This window comes from Cyprinodon variegatus, unplaced genomic scaffold (assembly GCF_000732505.1).
Source record: "Cyprinodon variegatus isolate N-32 unplaced genomic scaffold, C_variegatus-1.0 Scaffold440, whole genome shotgun sequence".
In the NCBI taxonomy this organism is placed as follows: Eukaryota; Metazoa; Chordata; class Actinopteri; order Cyprinodontiformes; family Cyprinodontidae; genus Cyprinodon; species Cyprinodon variegatus.
Genome location: NW_015150893.1, coordinates 494,466 through 512,004, shown reverse-complemented (window position 1 = coordinate 512,004; position 17,539 = coordinate 494,466). Strand labels below are relative to the sequence as shown.

The window sequence follows — 17,539 nt, the reverse complement described above, 5'->3', positions numbered from 1 at the left end:
TGACCTGAAAACAAAGATTGTTCACCATCATGAAATACGGGAAGGATACCGAAAGCTGTCTAAGAGATATCAGTTGTCTGTTTCGACAGTGATATTTGAGAAGTGAAACAAAGTTTATACCATTTACAGGAAGTGTGCAATAATTGTTTAAACAAAATTAGGCATGTGCATAAATTTGGGCACCAGAATAAAAAAAAATAACTCAATATTTAGTAGATCCCCCTTTTGCAAAAATAACAGCTTCTAAACGCTTCCTATAGCTTCCTATGAGAGTCTGGATTCTGGTTGGAGGTATTTTGGACCATTCCTCTTTACAAAACACCTCTAATTCATTCAGGTTTGAGGGTTTCCGAGCATGGACAGCTCTCTTTAAGTCACACCACAGATTTTCCATAATATTCAGGTCTGGGGACTGAGATGTCCATTCCAGAACGTTGTACTTGTTCCTCTGCATGAATGCCTTAGTAGTTTTTGAGCAGTGTTTAGGGTCATTGTCCTGTTGAAAGATCCAGCCCCGGCGCAGCTTCAGCCTTGTCACTGATTCCTGGACATTGGTCTCCAGAATCTGTTGATATTTGGTGGAATCCATGCGTCCCTCAACTTTAACAAGATTCCCAGTCCCTGCACTGGCCCCACAGGCCCACAGCAGGATGGAACCACTGCCAAATTTTACTGTAGGCAGCAGGTGTTTTTCTAGGAATGCTGTGTTGTTTTTCCTCCATGCATGACGCCCCTTGTCATGTCCAAATAACTCAATTTTAGTTTCATCAGTCCACAGCACCTTATTCCAAAAGGAAGCCGGCTTGTCCAAATGTGCTTTAGCATACCTCAAGCAGCTTTGTTTGTGATGTGGGCGGAGAAAAGGCTTCCTTCGCATCACTCTTGCGTGCAGCATCTCCTTGTGTAAAGTGCACGCAATAGTTGTACGATGCACAATGACTCCATCTGTAGCAAGATCATGTTGTATGTCTTTGGTGCTGGTCTGTGGGTTGACTTTGACTGTTCTAACCATTCTTCGCTTCTGTTTATCCGTGATTTTCCTTGGTCTGCCACTTCGAGCCTTAACTTGAACTGTGCCTGTGGTCTTCCATTTCCTGACTATGTTCCTAACTGTCGAAACAGACAACTGATATCTCTTAGACAGCTTTCGGTATCCTTCCCGTAATTCATGATGGTGAACAATCTTTGTTTTCAGGTCACGTGACAGTTGTTTTGAGACTCCCATGTCGCTACTCTTCAGAGAAGATTCACAGAGGAGGGAAACTTATAATTGCCCCCCCTTAAATACTCTCTCATAATTGGGTTCACCTGTGCATGTAGGTCAAGGGTCACTGAGCTTCCCAAACCAATTTTGATTTCCAATAATTGGTTCTAGAGATTTTTAAATCAGAAAAATGACAACAGTGCCCAAATTTATGCACAAGCCTAATTTTGTTTAAACAATTATTGCACACTTCCTGTAAATGGTATAAACTTCGTTTCACCTCTCAAATATCACTGTGTTTGTCTCCTATATGATATATTTAACTGATTTTTTTTATCCTAAGAACCAACAATTTATGAAGGAAAATCATGGAAATTAACAAGGTTGCCCAAACTTTTGCAGACCACTGTATTTTTTCACCAGATTATAAAAACTAATTTTAATATATAGAAAAATACAAAAACACAGTTTTCAAATAAGGATTTAGTTAATTACCCATTAAATAAGTTTAGAAAGCTCCCTTTCATAAACAGATTTTTAGCTGACCTACAGAAGCAGCCATTCAAAACAATCCTTCTCAGTCAACAGCAGCCGAATAGCAGCCAACTTCCAGCCACTGGAGTGACTCCCTTCTTCCCCTGGGCGTGCATATTGTTTTACTCTGACTCCAGCTTTTCACTAAAATACAGGGTCTGACCAGGAGATGATGCTTCTCTTTGGATCTAAATCCATAAATCATGACAGAATATTTTAGTACAAAGTTTAATGTTTGAAAATGGAATCTTAGGGGACCAGCCAAGGGCCCATCAAGGAATTTGAATGGCTGCTACTGTACAGATATAGTAGATATTCAGAAACAGAGACTGAAACATTCCCTGGTTGACACTTTTGGCTGATGTTGGTGTTTTTTCTTGTATCTGTATCAGCTGATACCTGCACGAGTTCAATAATTAATTAGTGCATTCAGCAGCCATACTTGGAGTCTCTACCAGAGATCCTGCAGAAGAAGGTTCAGCCATCGGTACAGGAGCCAATCACAGGTTTGCTTTGATGGATCACTTTTACTTAAGGAATGAAATCATAATTTGAAACCGGATTTCTGATTTTACTGCAGCTGTCTTTAATATTATAGATAATCGAAAACATTTAAGTGAGACAAAAAATAGGAAAATCAGGAGACATCCTGAGGGGTAGATGCTCTTTCGTATCCCTTTTAGGTACTGTGGTGGGATTTTAGTTCATCTTTTCTAAAAAAGTAAAAAAAAAGTTTGAAGATGTTTTGCTTCCCATCCAGGAAACTTTTTTTTAATTGTAAATGTCTGAATTAGTGTTGATTTCCTAGCTTTATAGAGTAACTTGGATTGTTTTATTTTACTTTTTGGGAATGACTATGACCTGGATGAGTGAGAATCTTCACCACCATAGTTCATCTTATCCTGAGAGCACAATTAACATCCCAAAAACAGCAGCAAATATCTTTACACCCGTTTATTTTAATGTAAGAGATGCTAAAAACAGCTTCAGTGCTCTTAAACTTTTCCCTTTAAGCTGTAAACACCGCGCATATTTGACCTCTGAGTGGAGTCGGTCTGTGAAACATCTCACCTCTCCCACAGCGTTGGAAAGGATCTGGACGATTTTTTCATGGGGAGTTGCCACCACGCTCTGACTGTTGATCTCGATGATGCGGTGACCCACTCGTACTCCACCTCTTTCAGCAATCCCACCCCGCATAAGGCTACAAACCTGGTGGACAGATGTAGAAGTTATTTCAGACGATTCTAGAAAGTTACCAGACTGGAAAACATATTTCTATAATAGAAATAGACTAACAATGCCATTCTGGACACTGAATCCTAGCTGGTAGCGTACGTCCGGCCGTCTGATAAGAACTGTAGTCACTGGAGGACATCTCACGATGTTCAACGTGATCCCAGACTGGTTCTTTAGACCCTGTTTAAGGGAAAACATGGAGGATTTGCTCAATATTTTAAAGTGCATAAACACATATAAGAAATATGGACTGATGGTGGCTACACAGCTGTATTCCAAGATGGCCGCTTGCTGCAAAGGGTCTCTAGGACCTCTAAAATGTGGGATGTGAAGGAAACAGCTCTATGTTTCAGTTTCAGTTCTCCTGCTACCTCTTTACTAGAGACAGACAGGATGGAGGAGAAAGAAGCAGCAACATCCTCTCACATTTGAAGCTTTGGGTCTAAGGAGGGCGGGATGTGCGTTTGATTGTGGGCTGAAGAGATTGATGCTGAGCTTGTTCCTGAGCTGAAACTTTTCAAGAACGTGTTCAATTTATTTGCTCTGTCCAGACTTCCATCCGTCATCCCACGTCTTCTTCATCCATAATCACACATGTCTGATGTTGTTCTGCTGGAGCTCGCTTTTCAGCCTCTTCCTCTAAGCCTCCTTGCTCCTATTGATCTTACATTGTTTCTATATGTTCTTCAATTATTCTCTGTCCATAGTGTGAGTTCGATGCTCTTATGCAGTAGCCCAAGAAAGCCTTTAGAGAACATGCAAATTGCAACGGACGAACGGGTCGCCCCCTTTGGAATGAGGTTTGTTTGGCAATGCCCCATACCTGTCTATGTCTCCGATGACCCCTCTTTCACACTGGAAAAACGATCTAGAAATAAGTAAAAATGTCTTAAGTGTATTTACCCTTAATTTGAGTAGGTAAATTAGATAATTTGCCAATGGAATGAGTATTTTTACTCTTAAAAGAAGCTATTTAGTTAAAATGCACTTGAAATAAGACAATGCAATTGTGTTTTCTTATTTTAAGTCCAAATTGTCTTGTTCCATTGACAAAATGTCTCTTTTACCCTCTCAATCCAGGAACACATGCACTTATTTTAAGAAAAAATGACTTATCTAGATTTAGATTTTTTTTCCAGTGTGCAGGCTAACAAAAGACCAAACGACCCCCATTCCAAAGGGGTGGATCCGTTCATCTGCTTTAATTTGTATGTTTTCTAAAGGCTTTGCTAGGCTACTGTATAAAACCTGGAACTCAACGCTATTTCTGATATTTTGAATTGAAAAAGCTTCCTGGATGGGAAGCGAAACGTCTTCAAACTTGGAAACAAAGTCCAGTGGATTGTTTTTTTACTTTTTTGGAGTTACCACCTAGTGTCTATCTCTGGACGTCCCTGGTTGTCCACATATCTGTTCTACTTATACCTTCTTTAATGACTGTTAGATATCATAAACAAACCTTTATGATGCTCTGGCAGGTGGACAGAGGAAGTCCAACCAGACTGGTTCCATTTATGGACATGATTTGGTCCCCTATGTTGACTCTGCCAGACCTCTCCGCTGGCCCAGCATGCATCATGTTGGCAATAATGACGGTAGGTAGAATGGAGCCCCACCCACTCTCCACGATGACCACACCCAGAATCTCACCTTTCGCTTTTTCTATGAACACCTGAGATCAGAGAAACCATTTAAATACAACATTTAAAGTCAGGATGATAACACCTACAGTAAACCAAACTAAATGATTGTTCATATAAAACCAGCAACAAAAATAGAATAAAAAAAAAAACTCCTGAATGATTCATTTCTTACTTACATCTTTGCAGTTTTCAGACCTGGAGAAGTGAACTAGATCCTCATTGTACATGTCCTGAGTGCTCAGCAGGTCAGTGTATTCGGTCTGACTGAGGTCCTCGGGGTTGATCCCATTCGCCCTGAGAAATTCCTGGTATGCTACGCTGAAGGCCTGGCCGATGGACTGGGCAATCAGCTGGGCCTGGGGAAACGCCAGACTTAGGATGAAATAGCAAAGCTTCCAGCCGATCATAAACACCTGTTGTCAGACTCACGTCCTCAGATTCAAAGACGTGGCACATCATCTTGTGCTGGTGCTTGCTGTCCTGACTCGGGTCTGAGACCTCCACCTTCTCCTGAGAGTCACAGTGAGGCAACCTTCGCCGGGCCATCAGAACCACAATGTTGCCAATATCAGCGATATAGGAGATGGTTCGCAAAGGATGGTCAATCATAGTTTCCTTAAAACGACAAAAGATCTTATTACTGATGGAAGAATCAAATATTCCATCTGTTTCCCAAATGAAGGAGTGTGATCTCAGAATCATGCTTCAGGACATACCAAGTGGGATGCCTTAAGATGATCTCCAAAAAAAACATGATCATAAATTAAATCTTTAATCAAGAGAAGAGTTTCCTCCAGTGCATATTAAGTTGTTTTCCTTTAGATCTATTCCTGCAATTATTAATTTGTTCTGCACTGGAAATACGATCTAGAAATAAGGAAAATATCTTAAATAAAATGTATATACTCATAATTTCAATAGGTAAATGAGATGGTTTGCCAGTGGAATAAGTAAAATAAGATAATTAGATAATATACACTTAAAATAATACAATGCAATTGTGTTTTCTTATTTTAAATGTAAATTGTCTTGTTCCATAGGTAAAATGTCTTTTTTATCTCCTAAATCCAAGAACAAATGCACTTATTTTAAGAAAAAATTATTTATCTAGATTTTGATTTTTTTTTCCAGTGTGGTGGAAGAAATTTCAACCATTCACATCTGGAGGGATTAACATCTGCTTCAAAATGTAAAGAAACACCGGGTCCCACCATGGTCACACGTCTCGCTCTAAAACCCCCAATCCAGTCACCTACACTTAGTGGTGGACGAAGTTCTCAACAATAGTACTTGAGTAAAAGTATTGATAATCATAGTCAAATCTTACTCAACTACAAGTAAAAGTTACTCTGTCAAACATCTAGTTAATATATTGATGTACTTTAACTCTGACTCCATCCTGGAGAGAAATATCAGCTGTGCTGCTGCTGCCATCAACACCTTTGTTTCTAGATGTTGGAGATCAGCCTGTTTTCCAGTGTAGTCCTGTTTCTCTGACTGTGACTAACTGGATGTGCTCTCTTCATCCTTTGACATGGGAGCTGGCTCGGAGCTCGTCTGCCTGGCTGTGTGTTTCCTGGACGGGGCCGCCTGTGGAGCTGGTTGACAGTTGCCTTTTGTATCTATGCTTCTTTTTCTATGTCTGCTTCTGTCTCCTTGAACCCCAGTGGGCCTCAGCAGATGGCCGCTCACACTGAGCCTGGTTCTGCTGGAGGTTTCTTCCTGTTCAAAGGGAGTTTTTCCTCTCCACTGTTGCTACAAGCATGCTTAGTGTGAGGAATTGCCTTTGAGTCAATGATTCGATGCAATCAACTTGTTTTCCTTTGAAAACTTTGAATCAATCAATCAATTGACTATATGATCTTGTTGAATTGTATCTGTAAAGTGCCTTGAGATGGCATGTGTTGTGAATTGGTGCTATGTATATATAAACTGAATTGAATTGAAAATACTTAAGTATTCAAAAACTACAAATTACATTTTCTAATATCAGTATATTTCTGTCTAATTATCAGAGTTATTTTAAAGAACCTGTAACTTTCAGAAACCACCTGCTGTATTGATGTGTAGAACCACCTGCTACAGATTCTACACCACCTGGAAAGAACTTCAGCATAAATTGGCCGCAAAAAATAAGGATTTTGACTATTATTTCTTATGAAAAACAAACCAAAAAGAAAACAGGAGAGTATTAATTCTCCTCACACTTTAATTAAAGTTGAATCTATTACCACAAAGAAATTAGAGAACTCATCCTACTGAATAACTTGGCCACGTGGCAACAACTAACGCCTTAATAAAATTATAAACTATTAATAATATCTGCTCTGAGTTTCTCATATCTGTGGAACGTCATTAAATCTCTAAAACAGTGGTTTCCAGATTCAGTCCCAAATGCTGCTATCCGCCATGATGGAAGTACATTTCAAGAAAGAAAAACAGCAACAGAGGATTTAAGCTGAGCCAAAAGGAACAAGGAACTAACAGCTTCCCTAAAAATTACTCACTTAAAGTAAAGATACTCAAACAAAAGTAATCAAGTAAATGTACTTTGTTACTTTCCACTGCCTATACTGGATTAATTTTCTAATGTTTGTGAGGTTATTATTATAACTCAGCAACTTTTAATCTCAGCTTCACCAATATATGAGAGGTGGAGGTGAATAGGTGTAAAATGCTGTTAGCATGTTATGAGCGACCAGCTGGATCTTACCTGGGAATCCGCGTTGAGCACCTTGATTCTCTGAGTGGAGATGAAGAGATCCACCTCCGTTACAGGCTGAGGCTCAGCCTGAGGTCAGAAACAAACCACACGTACCCCTAAACCATCTTCACCACCCAGAAGGTTAAAACAACCAAAACGAATCAAAATAAACAACATTTTAGATCAAATATTGTTTTCTACCAGTCAAAATGCTGCTAGAAGTTATAAAAAACAAACATTCAAAGACAAAATAAAAGGGGGAAACATGTGTTTAGAGTTATGTTTTTAATTTTGGTCTAACCGGCGCCACCTTCTTACTGAAAGCATCTGTTATTTTGAGAAAAACCCTCTGGATGAAGCAGATTTATTTGCTCTGATTTATTTTACAAAACGATTTGAGTGTTTCATCTTTCATACCAAGAAAAAACAAAAAACAAAAAAAAAAACACTAGACTTTGTTTTCCAAGTTTGAAGACGTTTCACTTCCCATCTAGGAAGGTTTTTCAATTAAAAATGTGTCGATTAGCATTCAGTTTAAAGCTAGAGGACGACCTTTTATTTCCAGGTGGATCATCTCAATAAGTGGTCCTCCTAACTGTCAATCATTCTGGTGATATGTTTACGTAAGGCCGGTGTAGGAACCAGACGTTATGCTACATGATTGGCTGAACGGTGCCGCATGATAAAAAACATACTGGTTGCCCTGACAACGATTATAACATCACGTAGCATCTGTTAGTGTGTTTAATGACCGATGAAGTTTTACCTGATTGATAAAAAATCTGTTTATGGTGAACAAAGTAACTGTTAGACCAGGATATAAAAGAGGAGAGCTGGGTAGCGCTGTGGTTCTGTGAAAATGGTCGAGGGTCGTATGAGAAAAAGTAAGAAGAAAAAGGCCTCAGAAGAAGCACATATATCCCAGAATGCTTTGCTTGGAGAGTTCTCCTCGCAAAGTATTATGGGATATACCATAAACAGATATATTTAGTCGCTAACCGGCTCTGACACCGTGCAGTGGGGGAGGAGTTACGTGACTAACGGGGAAGTGATCATCTGTCCGAACGGTAAGTTGCTTTTATAGTCCCCTCTCTATATAGTGATAGAGGGATTTAGGGGTTAGGGTTCGTTCGGACACAGTAAGCTCGTTTGAGCTATATGAGCAGCAACTTTTAAAAACAGCGTGCACGAGGAGAAATGGGCTTGTGCATGCCATTGCACGAGCATTTTCTTTTAAGTGGAGAGGGCGGGTCCACAATAACTTTATAGAGCAGCCCAACAAAGCCTTGTTATGAGATGACAAACATGCAAATTGAACCCGAATAACAGTTCCAACCCTTAGTAATGGGGAATCGTTAAGGTCTTTGTTAGCCTGCAATACCTGATACTGGACTATGCCTCTGAACAGGGGAGTCTTTAGGGTCATTGTTGGCCTGGCTAACCAATTCAGATGTCTTGGTCCCCTGCATGGTGCTGCTCATTCCCATTACTAAAGGGGTGGACCTGTTCTCCTGGTTCAATTTGCATGTTTTCTAAGCCATAACAAGACTTGGTTTGGCTGAATTGAAAAAGCTTCCTGGATGGGAAACAAAACGTGTTCAAACTTGGAAAACAAAGTCCAGTGGATTGATTTGAACTTTTTCTTTTACTTTTTTGGAAAGACTATGACCTGGATGAATCTTCACCAGCATATTCATCTTTCATAGTTCCACAAATGTAAAACTAAACCTGTTCTTTAACCATGAAAAGTATCTAATAATTAATTTAGATGTTATCAAGAATTCATTAGAAAAAAACATGTTTCATATTAAAGTCGAGCAGTTTTTACATATGGTCAAATTGTAACATTACTTAAAAGCAGATTTTGTAGGATTGCTGATGGATTTTTACCTTAATGCTGCTAACTGCTTCCTGTGCTTGCATCATACGAATGTTCTTAGATGGAGTCTTCTCTGATAGCAGCTGGATGGAGCCCAGACAGCTGGCTGCAAAGATGATCCCATCAATCAGATCCTCTGGATCACAGGGACCAGGAACTGGAGAGAAATTAAGTCATTCAGTCTCTCTTCACGAATCCAACCAAACCCACAGACCTGAGTATCAGCACCTCCAACCGGCTGGACATAAAAAACACGCTAACACGTTCAGTTTAACTTACGTTGCTCTTCCCCCCTCTGACCCTCAGCACCGGCGTACCACAGAGCTGTGTGATCGGTCTGTTTCTTTTTCCTCTTTTCCCTCACGTTTTCAGTTATTTAAACCAAACCCAGGTTGATCGGCTTTGGTTATTTTAAGCGTTGCAAAAGTCCCGGATGACTGAGAAACATCACCAGAACAGTATCAGTGTATTTCACTGGCAGTAAAACACTTTCTCAGAGAAGAAGGGAGAAAACTCCAGCATTTACCGAAACCAGTTAGAAATACCTACTGGGAAAGTCAAGATTTTACAAGATCGGATAGCTGACACTTTAGATCCCACTGCATTTCATCACTAACTGAGCAAATTGAAGCCCTTCAATAGAGCAGATGATACTGCTTTATTTTATTCTGGGAAAGACATAACAGTTGCAGAATGAGGTTAAAAAGGAAATCAGCAGCATTATCTTCTGTGCAACAGCATGCCTACTTTAATCATATTCCCGCCACCTAAAGGACTGGAGGGAGAAATTTAGTGTATTTGTCTTGTTAAATGGATTGTTATTAAACATTGAGAGTCTCTGCGATTTGAAAATGGCATTTTTCTAAATTGTGATTGTTTTGCAAAATCAATTAATTAATTGCCCCAGCACAGATTCGAATAAGGGAGCTTAGGTCTTTGGGCATCATGCTTGATGATAATTTAAGCTGAAAATAACATATAAATCATACAAAAGTAAAACTATCAAAGGCAGTTATGATGTCACTTAAAGTATTCACTAGATAACCAAGCAGATTTTAAAAACTAAAAACACAATCGAGAAATGAGCATCCACCACTTTTTCAGTAAAAATTTGTGACATTTTAAAAATAAGTAGACTACAGTTTTTTTTCTATAAGGTTTAAAGCACAACAAGAACCTGAAATCTTTGAAAAGCCCAAAATTATAACAAAATCAGTGGAGCTCTGTGTTTGTGTGGCAAGAAGAAGTTTATGAACAGCCTCACCAAAGAAACCAATTGATTAAAGAACAATCAGAGAAGCTCTGCTCGCTGAACATACCAGCTAGGGCTGAAACAATTAATGGGATTAATTAATTATTTCAATAATTGTAACAAATTTAGTAAATTGATTATCAATAACTGGAGTATAGAGACTCTACAATGTGTCTTGAGCTGAAGGAGTGACTCATTTAGAGCAGTAATTATACCAAAAGAAAAAGTAATCATTTTGCATTAAAGATAAAAATCTTTTTCGTCTGTCAATCTGCTCTATCCAGAACTCCTTAGGTGGAAAAGTTTTAGTTTCATTTGGTTTAATTTTGTGAAAGACTTTTTTTTAAAGGAACATTTGACTATATCTAATTATTAATTGATTAATAAAAACAATAAACAAGATCAATCGATTAGCTTAATAATCATTAGTTGCAGCCCTAATGCCATCTATAACCGATTGGGAAGTAAAATAAATAATCATGTTAATGTTCAATGTTTTGGTTAAAGAGTATGCAGAAAATAACCTAAAGTAAAAATACGTAATTATCAGGTTTGGAGGACAGATATTTCCTTTTATTATGTTTTTATTAGATGTGTTTTTGTCATGGTTTTGGTTGTGTTTAAGTTTTATTTTTGAATTTTCATTGGTTTTATTTCCATTTTGTGTTATTCTAGTTTTTTTTTATTGTATTTTAGTTCTTAGGCATTTCTTGTTGCCCTCTGCTGCCCTCTTGTGTCAGTCTCCTTCTCCTAGCTCCCTTCTAGACTCCTCTGTCCACACCTGCTCCCAATCTGCTGATTAGCCTGGTCTTTGTTTCTTCCCATATATGCACCTCCTGTTCAGTTACTGTTTGCTGGTTTGTCATCATTAATTTCCCATTCATGTAAGTTTTTTCTGGATTTAAGTATTTTTTAGACTTTGTGGATTTTTTTTAGTTTGGATTCTGCTTCAGTTACCACTTTTGTTATGAAACTTGCAAGAAACCACCTTCAGCTTCAGTCTCTGCATTTAGGTCCTCCTTTCAAACCTCCACCCAACCTGACATTTTTGATGCTTTTTGTATTTGGAACTTTTTTGTTCATCTTTAGCTTTAGATCAGGGTGGAGATAACATGAGGTTATTCCTCTTTCTGCTCCATTTCATTTAGTTTATAGGACTTTATGTTTTTGTTTGAATGCAATGAATGGAAAAAAATAAAAGCAGTTTTTCTACAAAAATCTCTCCTTTTGGTTATGATAAATAAAAACTTTTTTGAACCAGTCACAAAGTTTGTTTGTCCGATTGAATGTAGACAAACTGAATTGACTGAATCACTTCTTTGCAGGTATTTATCTCGTCACTTTCTTTTGTTTTAAACCTTTTTCCTGCTGAGAGGAAACTGTTCCCACTCACCTTCTACATATGTGGGGAAGGAAGCAATCCTCTTCCTGTTCTGTGAATAAGAGTTAAAAGATGCTTAGTGTTTATATTTTGTCAATCTAACACAAAGTGAACGTAAACAAAAAACAGTTTTATACAGAACGCACCTCTTTTCGGGATGGAGACACCCGAAGGCCTTCCTCCTGAAGAAGCCTGCTGGAGGACTCTGCTCCTGCAGGGGAAGGCGGGTCTGAGCGCGGCGACTGCAGAGAGACAACCAGGAAGCTGTTTTTTAAACTTTTTTATTAGAATACAAACAAACATTCCTTGACGGCATCAATATTTATGTATGACAGTGCAAAAGGAAGGAAACAAATAAACACCCATTGGGCCCAGAGAGCTTAGTAATAGGCTGCACATGACTGAAACTGTAAATAAATAAGTGAGCATTTAAGACATTTCAGGATACTGTGGAGATCCCCTCAGTTTGAGAGGTATCTTGTTAAACGTAGCCACCTCAAAACATCAGTTCTTAGTTGCAGCTTCTGTTTCCTTCGTGCCGCTGTAAGTGGATGTGGATTCATCCATTTTATTGTCACCATTTTCCTAGAACTAACCAAGAGTATGTGTAACACGTGCTTTTGGTCTCTGGTGTACATGCCTTCAGGAGTTGCACCAAAAGGAATCTGACTTGGGGTAAACATATTAATTCCCCATACTTTATCTCGTTCATTACCCCCTTCCAAAAAGGGAGCATCGCTGCGCAGTCCCAAAATATGTGTGAATGGTCCCCAACCATTCCACATCCTCTCCAACAATACATTGCAGCTGGGTTATCTACAAATTTAGAATCCATGGAATGATTCTTAAAGAATCAGTCTTTGTCTTCCAATCAAACTCCCTCCACATTTTACTACAGGAAGGTGTTTTAGGCTGAAGGTTGAAAGAGGTGGAGCTCAAAGGTTTTCCCACAACACAGAAACGACAAAAATGGAGGCAAAGTTGAACGTTTCTGGAGCCTAACTCAAAAAGGAAAAATAGGTAAACTTCCAGATAAACTGAGATTAAGCCTACTGATCACAAGGATATTGAGTCTGCAGGTTTTCTTCTTTGGTTTCTGTATTTGGCTCAGCAAGTCAGTCCACAGCTTTACCGATCCTGCTGGAGAAAAGCAGCCCACAGCATGATGCTGCCACCACATGCCTGGCCCTGGCTTGGCGTGTTCACTGGAAAAACGATCTAGAAATAAGTAAAAATGTCTTAAATTAAGTTTATTTACCCTTAATTTGAGTATGTCAATGAGATATTTTGCCAATGGAATAAGTGTTTTACTCTAAAATAAGATAATTAGATAACATGCACTTGAAATAAGACAATGCAATTGTGTTTTCTCATTTTAAGAGTAAATTGTCTTGTTCCATTGGCAAAATGTCTCTTCTACCTCCCCAATCCAAGAGCAAATGCACTTATTTTAAGAAAAAAATGACTTATTTAGATTTCAACTTTTTTCCAGTGGAGCGCTGAGTTCATTTTTCACTGAAAACGTTTTGCATGCAAACAGATCCTCTTTGGTCTCTAGTCAGAAGTACCTTCCAGTTGTCATTGTTATTGGAGAACTTCTGAAGCTCCTCCGTTGGCCTCCTGGCTGCTCTGATCAGAGCTTTCCTTGCCTGATGAGCCAGTTTAGCTGGACAGTCAGATGAACTGGTTGTATTTTAACCAAACAAATTAAAATCCTAAAAATGCATTAAAGCAAAGTCTGAGGGGATGAAAGGTTGGTGCTAACGGCTATTAGGTCCCTTTGGGCTGTGATGCTCTAAATTTTACTGAAAGGCAAAATTCTTTGTTTCTAAATGTTAATGACGAAGATTTGTAAAGTCTCAGCTATCCTTCTTGTCACTTAAGGATTTAAATACTTGGGTAAGAAGTTGAGTTTTCTTCCCTCTACGCCGATGAGCAAATAAATAAAAGATGGCAGAGTCTCTACATTTTGGTCAACTTTTCAATCAACCCTGCTGGTTTTTGTCAAAAAGACTTTCTTTCTAAAGGAGCTGAACTACAGATTTCAATTATGACTGAACCGGTGACCAGACATTTATCACAATTAGACACAGATGTCATCCGATGATTTAAAAGGCAAATTTGATTTTCCAAAAAAACAACTTGGACTATATGACCTGGTGAACTGTAAAGTGCCTTGACATGACGTGTGTTGTGAATTGGAGCTATATAAATAAACTGAATTAATTTGAAATTTTTAAAAGTATTTATAATTTAGAAAAATGTATTAAAAATATAACACCAAAAATTTAATAATTAAATTATTCAATACTCGATCATTATAAATACAGAAACAGCAAAAAGGTTGGGATGTATTCAGGATTCACAAGGAGAACGTGCAAATATATATTTCCTAAGTCCAATTAAATTAATCCTTCCCTCATATATCGAACCTATGCTACAAATATAATCAAGATTTACCTATGGTCTATTTCCAAATGTTTGTGTTCTAAATGGAAAAGACAAAAAACATCTTAAAGCCTAAAGAGCCGCTGCTTTATTTTGGAAACATGTTAGCTGTCCGTCACATGATCAGTGGTTAATTATTTAGTTTGGATCTGGAAACAGATCTACGTAAGTGTAAGAAATAAAGTGAGTAGATGCTTCTAGAGCTTAAAATACAAATAGTCACAGTTACTAGTTATATTACTTAAAGTTTTATTGCACTCTATTTTTATTGAGTAATATCTTAATCAAACATAGCTACGATTACTGAAGAAAAAAACATTTGAAGCCAATATCCACTAAGAAGCAAATATTGTTACAGAAGGAACTGGTTTCATAAGTTTCATAATAAAAAGAAAATTGGTCTGGAAAAGAATTTTCATGCAACTTTACGTGTTTGTTTCTTTATTACATCATTTTAAATATCAGACGTTATGATCAGTTACTCAGTACTTAAGGAGCTTTTTATGAAATACTTTTTTACTCTTACTTGAGTAATTCCTTGAATACGTTTTCAGCCACTGATGTAAAAAAGGTAAAAAGTTTTCATATCTTCCTTTATTTCTCCTAAAGAAACAAAAATTAATTAAGAAAAACCAAAAAGGATGAATCCAGAAATAATTTACCCCCAAATGTGAGGAGATCAACTGTGAAGTAATGTGGTTTGAAGAAAACTAAATGACTAATTTATCTGTAGAAACAACATTTTCTCCACATAAAAAGCATCATCAGGCAGCATCAGAACCTCAGGAGTTCAGACCATCCTCACCTCACTTTGAGCGCTCTGATCCATCCGCTCCTTCTGCTTGGCTTGCTCCTCCTCGTGCTTTTCTACCTGATACAACCAAAAATTTTCCATAGCTTTAGAATAATGCAGAAAGGCAGTTAAGACTCAGAGTCACAGAGGAAACTGCATTTGAAGGACGGAGCAGGTGAAATGCAGCAGCAGCGTCACAGAGAGCGAGCTCCTCAGGTGACTCTGACATGTTCAAGGCCGTCATGGAAAGTCGGTCATGGGACGGTGCATCATCCTGACTTTTCCTGAGTAACTTGTGCATCATTTACAAAAAAAATATGTTTAAAGAAATAATTTTAATAGCAAAAAATAAACCAGTGTTTAAAGTACGAAGAACACAGAACCGGTAAGTTCTGATAGATTATAGAGTTAGGAAAAGGTAAACAGGTCATCCCTGCTGGTACCGGATCCCTGATTAAACATTTAGCCTGTTATCTAATACGCCTTTCAGTTCCTCCGCTATGTTTAATAAATCATTAGGATAATGGGGTTAGAAGACAGAGAGAAAGAAGATACTGCTGGAGGAAACAAAGCAGCAGCATGAGAAAGCAAATAATGCTGTAAAAATATGAAACGTCACACATTTAAAGAATCCTCAGATGAAATAAATAAGAAGGTTACATAAAACTTCTAAACATCATTGGGATGCCCTCCTCACCCCCTCTTTTGTTGGGAACACCTGAGGTTTCATGGGATATCATTTTCTCACACTACAAAAACTACGATTCTAAATAAGTCATTTTTTTCTTATAATAAGAACCTTATTCTTGAATTGAGGAGGTAAGTGAGACACTTTGCCAATTGAACAATTTAAAATAAGAAAAAAACAATTGCATTATCTTATTTCAAGTGCATAATATCTATCTTATTTTAAGAGTATAAATACTCATTCCATTGGCAAATCATATTATTTACCTACTTAAATTAAGGGTAAATACAATTAATCTAAGAAATCTTTACTTATTAGTCCGTTTCTGCAGTGCAGTGGTTCCTGCAGAGAGTTCAACCCAAACAAACTAATTTTTCTTTTAAGTCTTAACATTTTTATTATTTATTTTTTTACTAATCTGAAATGCTAAATTAAAATTAACAACACACCATGATACAGCTGTGAGGGAGAAAAGAGGGATTTTTATTTAGTTTAGTTGTGTCTATTATTGTTTAGTTGTTTTTGCTTGTTTTTTTTTGCTTTTGTTTTCTTGTTTTACATGTATGACCTTTTGTCAAGGTCGTGGTTTTATATGTCAGTAGGAAACTTTAAATCAGTAGACCAGTTCCAGTAGAACAATTGATTAAAAGATAAACATTTGGAAATAATTAACAAAGCATCCAAAGGCGTTTCCTTTCAGAGATTAACCCTCATAAAAATTGTTCTAACATAAATGTCAGTAAATGAAAATATTTCTGTCACATGAAAACAAATCGCATAATGATCAGAATTAACATTTACTGAGTTTAAGTATCACTTTTATATTACAGAGGCCACCACTCATTTAGTTTACTTAATTTTCCTTTGTTATATAATTATTTTTTAGTACTGTTTTAAGTGCAAAACGTTTTTTTTAACCATTTGGTTTTTTTTTTTTATATTCTAACTCTGTAGTTTCCTAAGTGGGGCTGGGCGTGCCCCCTAGGGGTCACCCAGTGTAATTGCAATTTCATTGGTGGAATAAATTACCTGATTTAAAAGAGTTCTTTAAATAAATGTATTGATAGTGATGCTGAATTCTGCCACACAGAAGGCTAAACAACTAAACGTAAAGTAACGATACTTGAATGGTGGTAATTTTGTGATTTAGAGAATTAATTTTGTTTAATTTAAGCCTTTGACTTTTCTTTGTTCAACTCTTGAAAAGGTTAATCGGAGGGATGCGCTGGGGGGAATTGGGCGGTAGCGTAAACTTTCTTCTAAGCTTGGAGAACTTAGCAAAACTACAAAACTACAAAAAAGAAATTAATAAATATTACATCTTCCCCACAGGAAGTGCTTTGGTTTCTGGTCGTTTATTTCCTGTTTCCATCTTTTTACATTCTGGTTACTGTTATTGTGGGACTCTGGTTGAACTTTAGCTACTGATTGAAATCCTTTACTTAAAGTAACTCTTTTACTTTACCAGTAAAAAAAAATAAAATTATAAGCCATTTAGTACTTCAGTACTAAAGTAAAAATCTAATCTTAATCTTGAATGATACAAACTAACTTATAAAAATTATTTCTATTCACAGAAAATAAGTTAATTTTCCTCTTTTGCTCACTGTGTTAATAAAGAGATAATCAGTACTGTCTAGTCTTCTTTTTAAATAAAATTTTTTAAATGATTTATAACTATTATTTTTGATTATAAATGAAACTTTATTGCAGTTTTACCTCAGCAGCTAAATACTTTAAAAGCTCTTTGATTGATCACTGCATTGGAGCTACA

The 17,539-nt window shown here is 37.3% G+C and overlaps 1 protein-coding gene across 1 annotated transcript in view; it reads right to left on the bottom strand.

Moving 5' to 3' along the window:
* Nucleotides 1-2,635: 2,635 nt before the first annotated feature.
* apba1 (amyloid beta (A4) precursor protein-binding, family A, member 1) overlaps nt 2,636-17,539 on the bottom strand; it is a 21,369-nt gene continuing 6,465 nt past the window's right edge. The window contains exons 2-12 of the mRNA XM_015388882.1: nt 15,090-15,155; nt 11,983-12,078; nt 11,849-11,888; nt 9,215-9,360; nt 7,334-7,411; nt 5,050-5,235; nt 4,797-4,976; nt 4,437-4,649; nt 3,038-3,157; nt 2,740-2,950; nt 2,636-2,640 (exon numbers count right to left, since the gene is read on the bottom strand). Coding sequence (XP_015244368.1) covers nt 2,636-2,640; nt 2,740-2,950; nt 3,038-3,157; nt 4,437-4,649; nt 4,797-4,976; nt 5,050-5,235; nt 7,334-7,411; nt 9,215-9,360; nt 11,849-11,888; nt 11,983-12,078; nt 15,090-15,155 — 1,341 coding nt within the window. The remainder of the gene's footprint in view (nt 2,641-2,739; nt 2,951-3,037; nt 3,158-4,436; nt 4,650-4,796; nt 4,977-5,049; nt 5,236-7,333; nt 7,412-9,214; nt 9,361-11,848; nt 11,889-11,982; nt 12,079-15,089; nt 15,156-17,539) is intronic.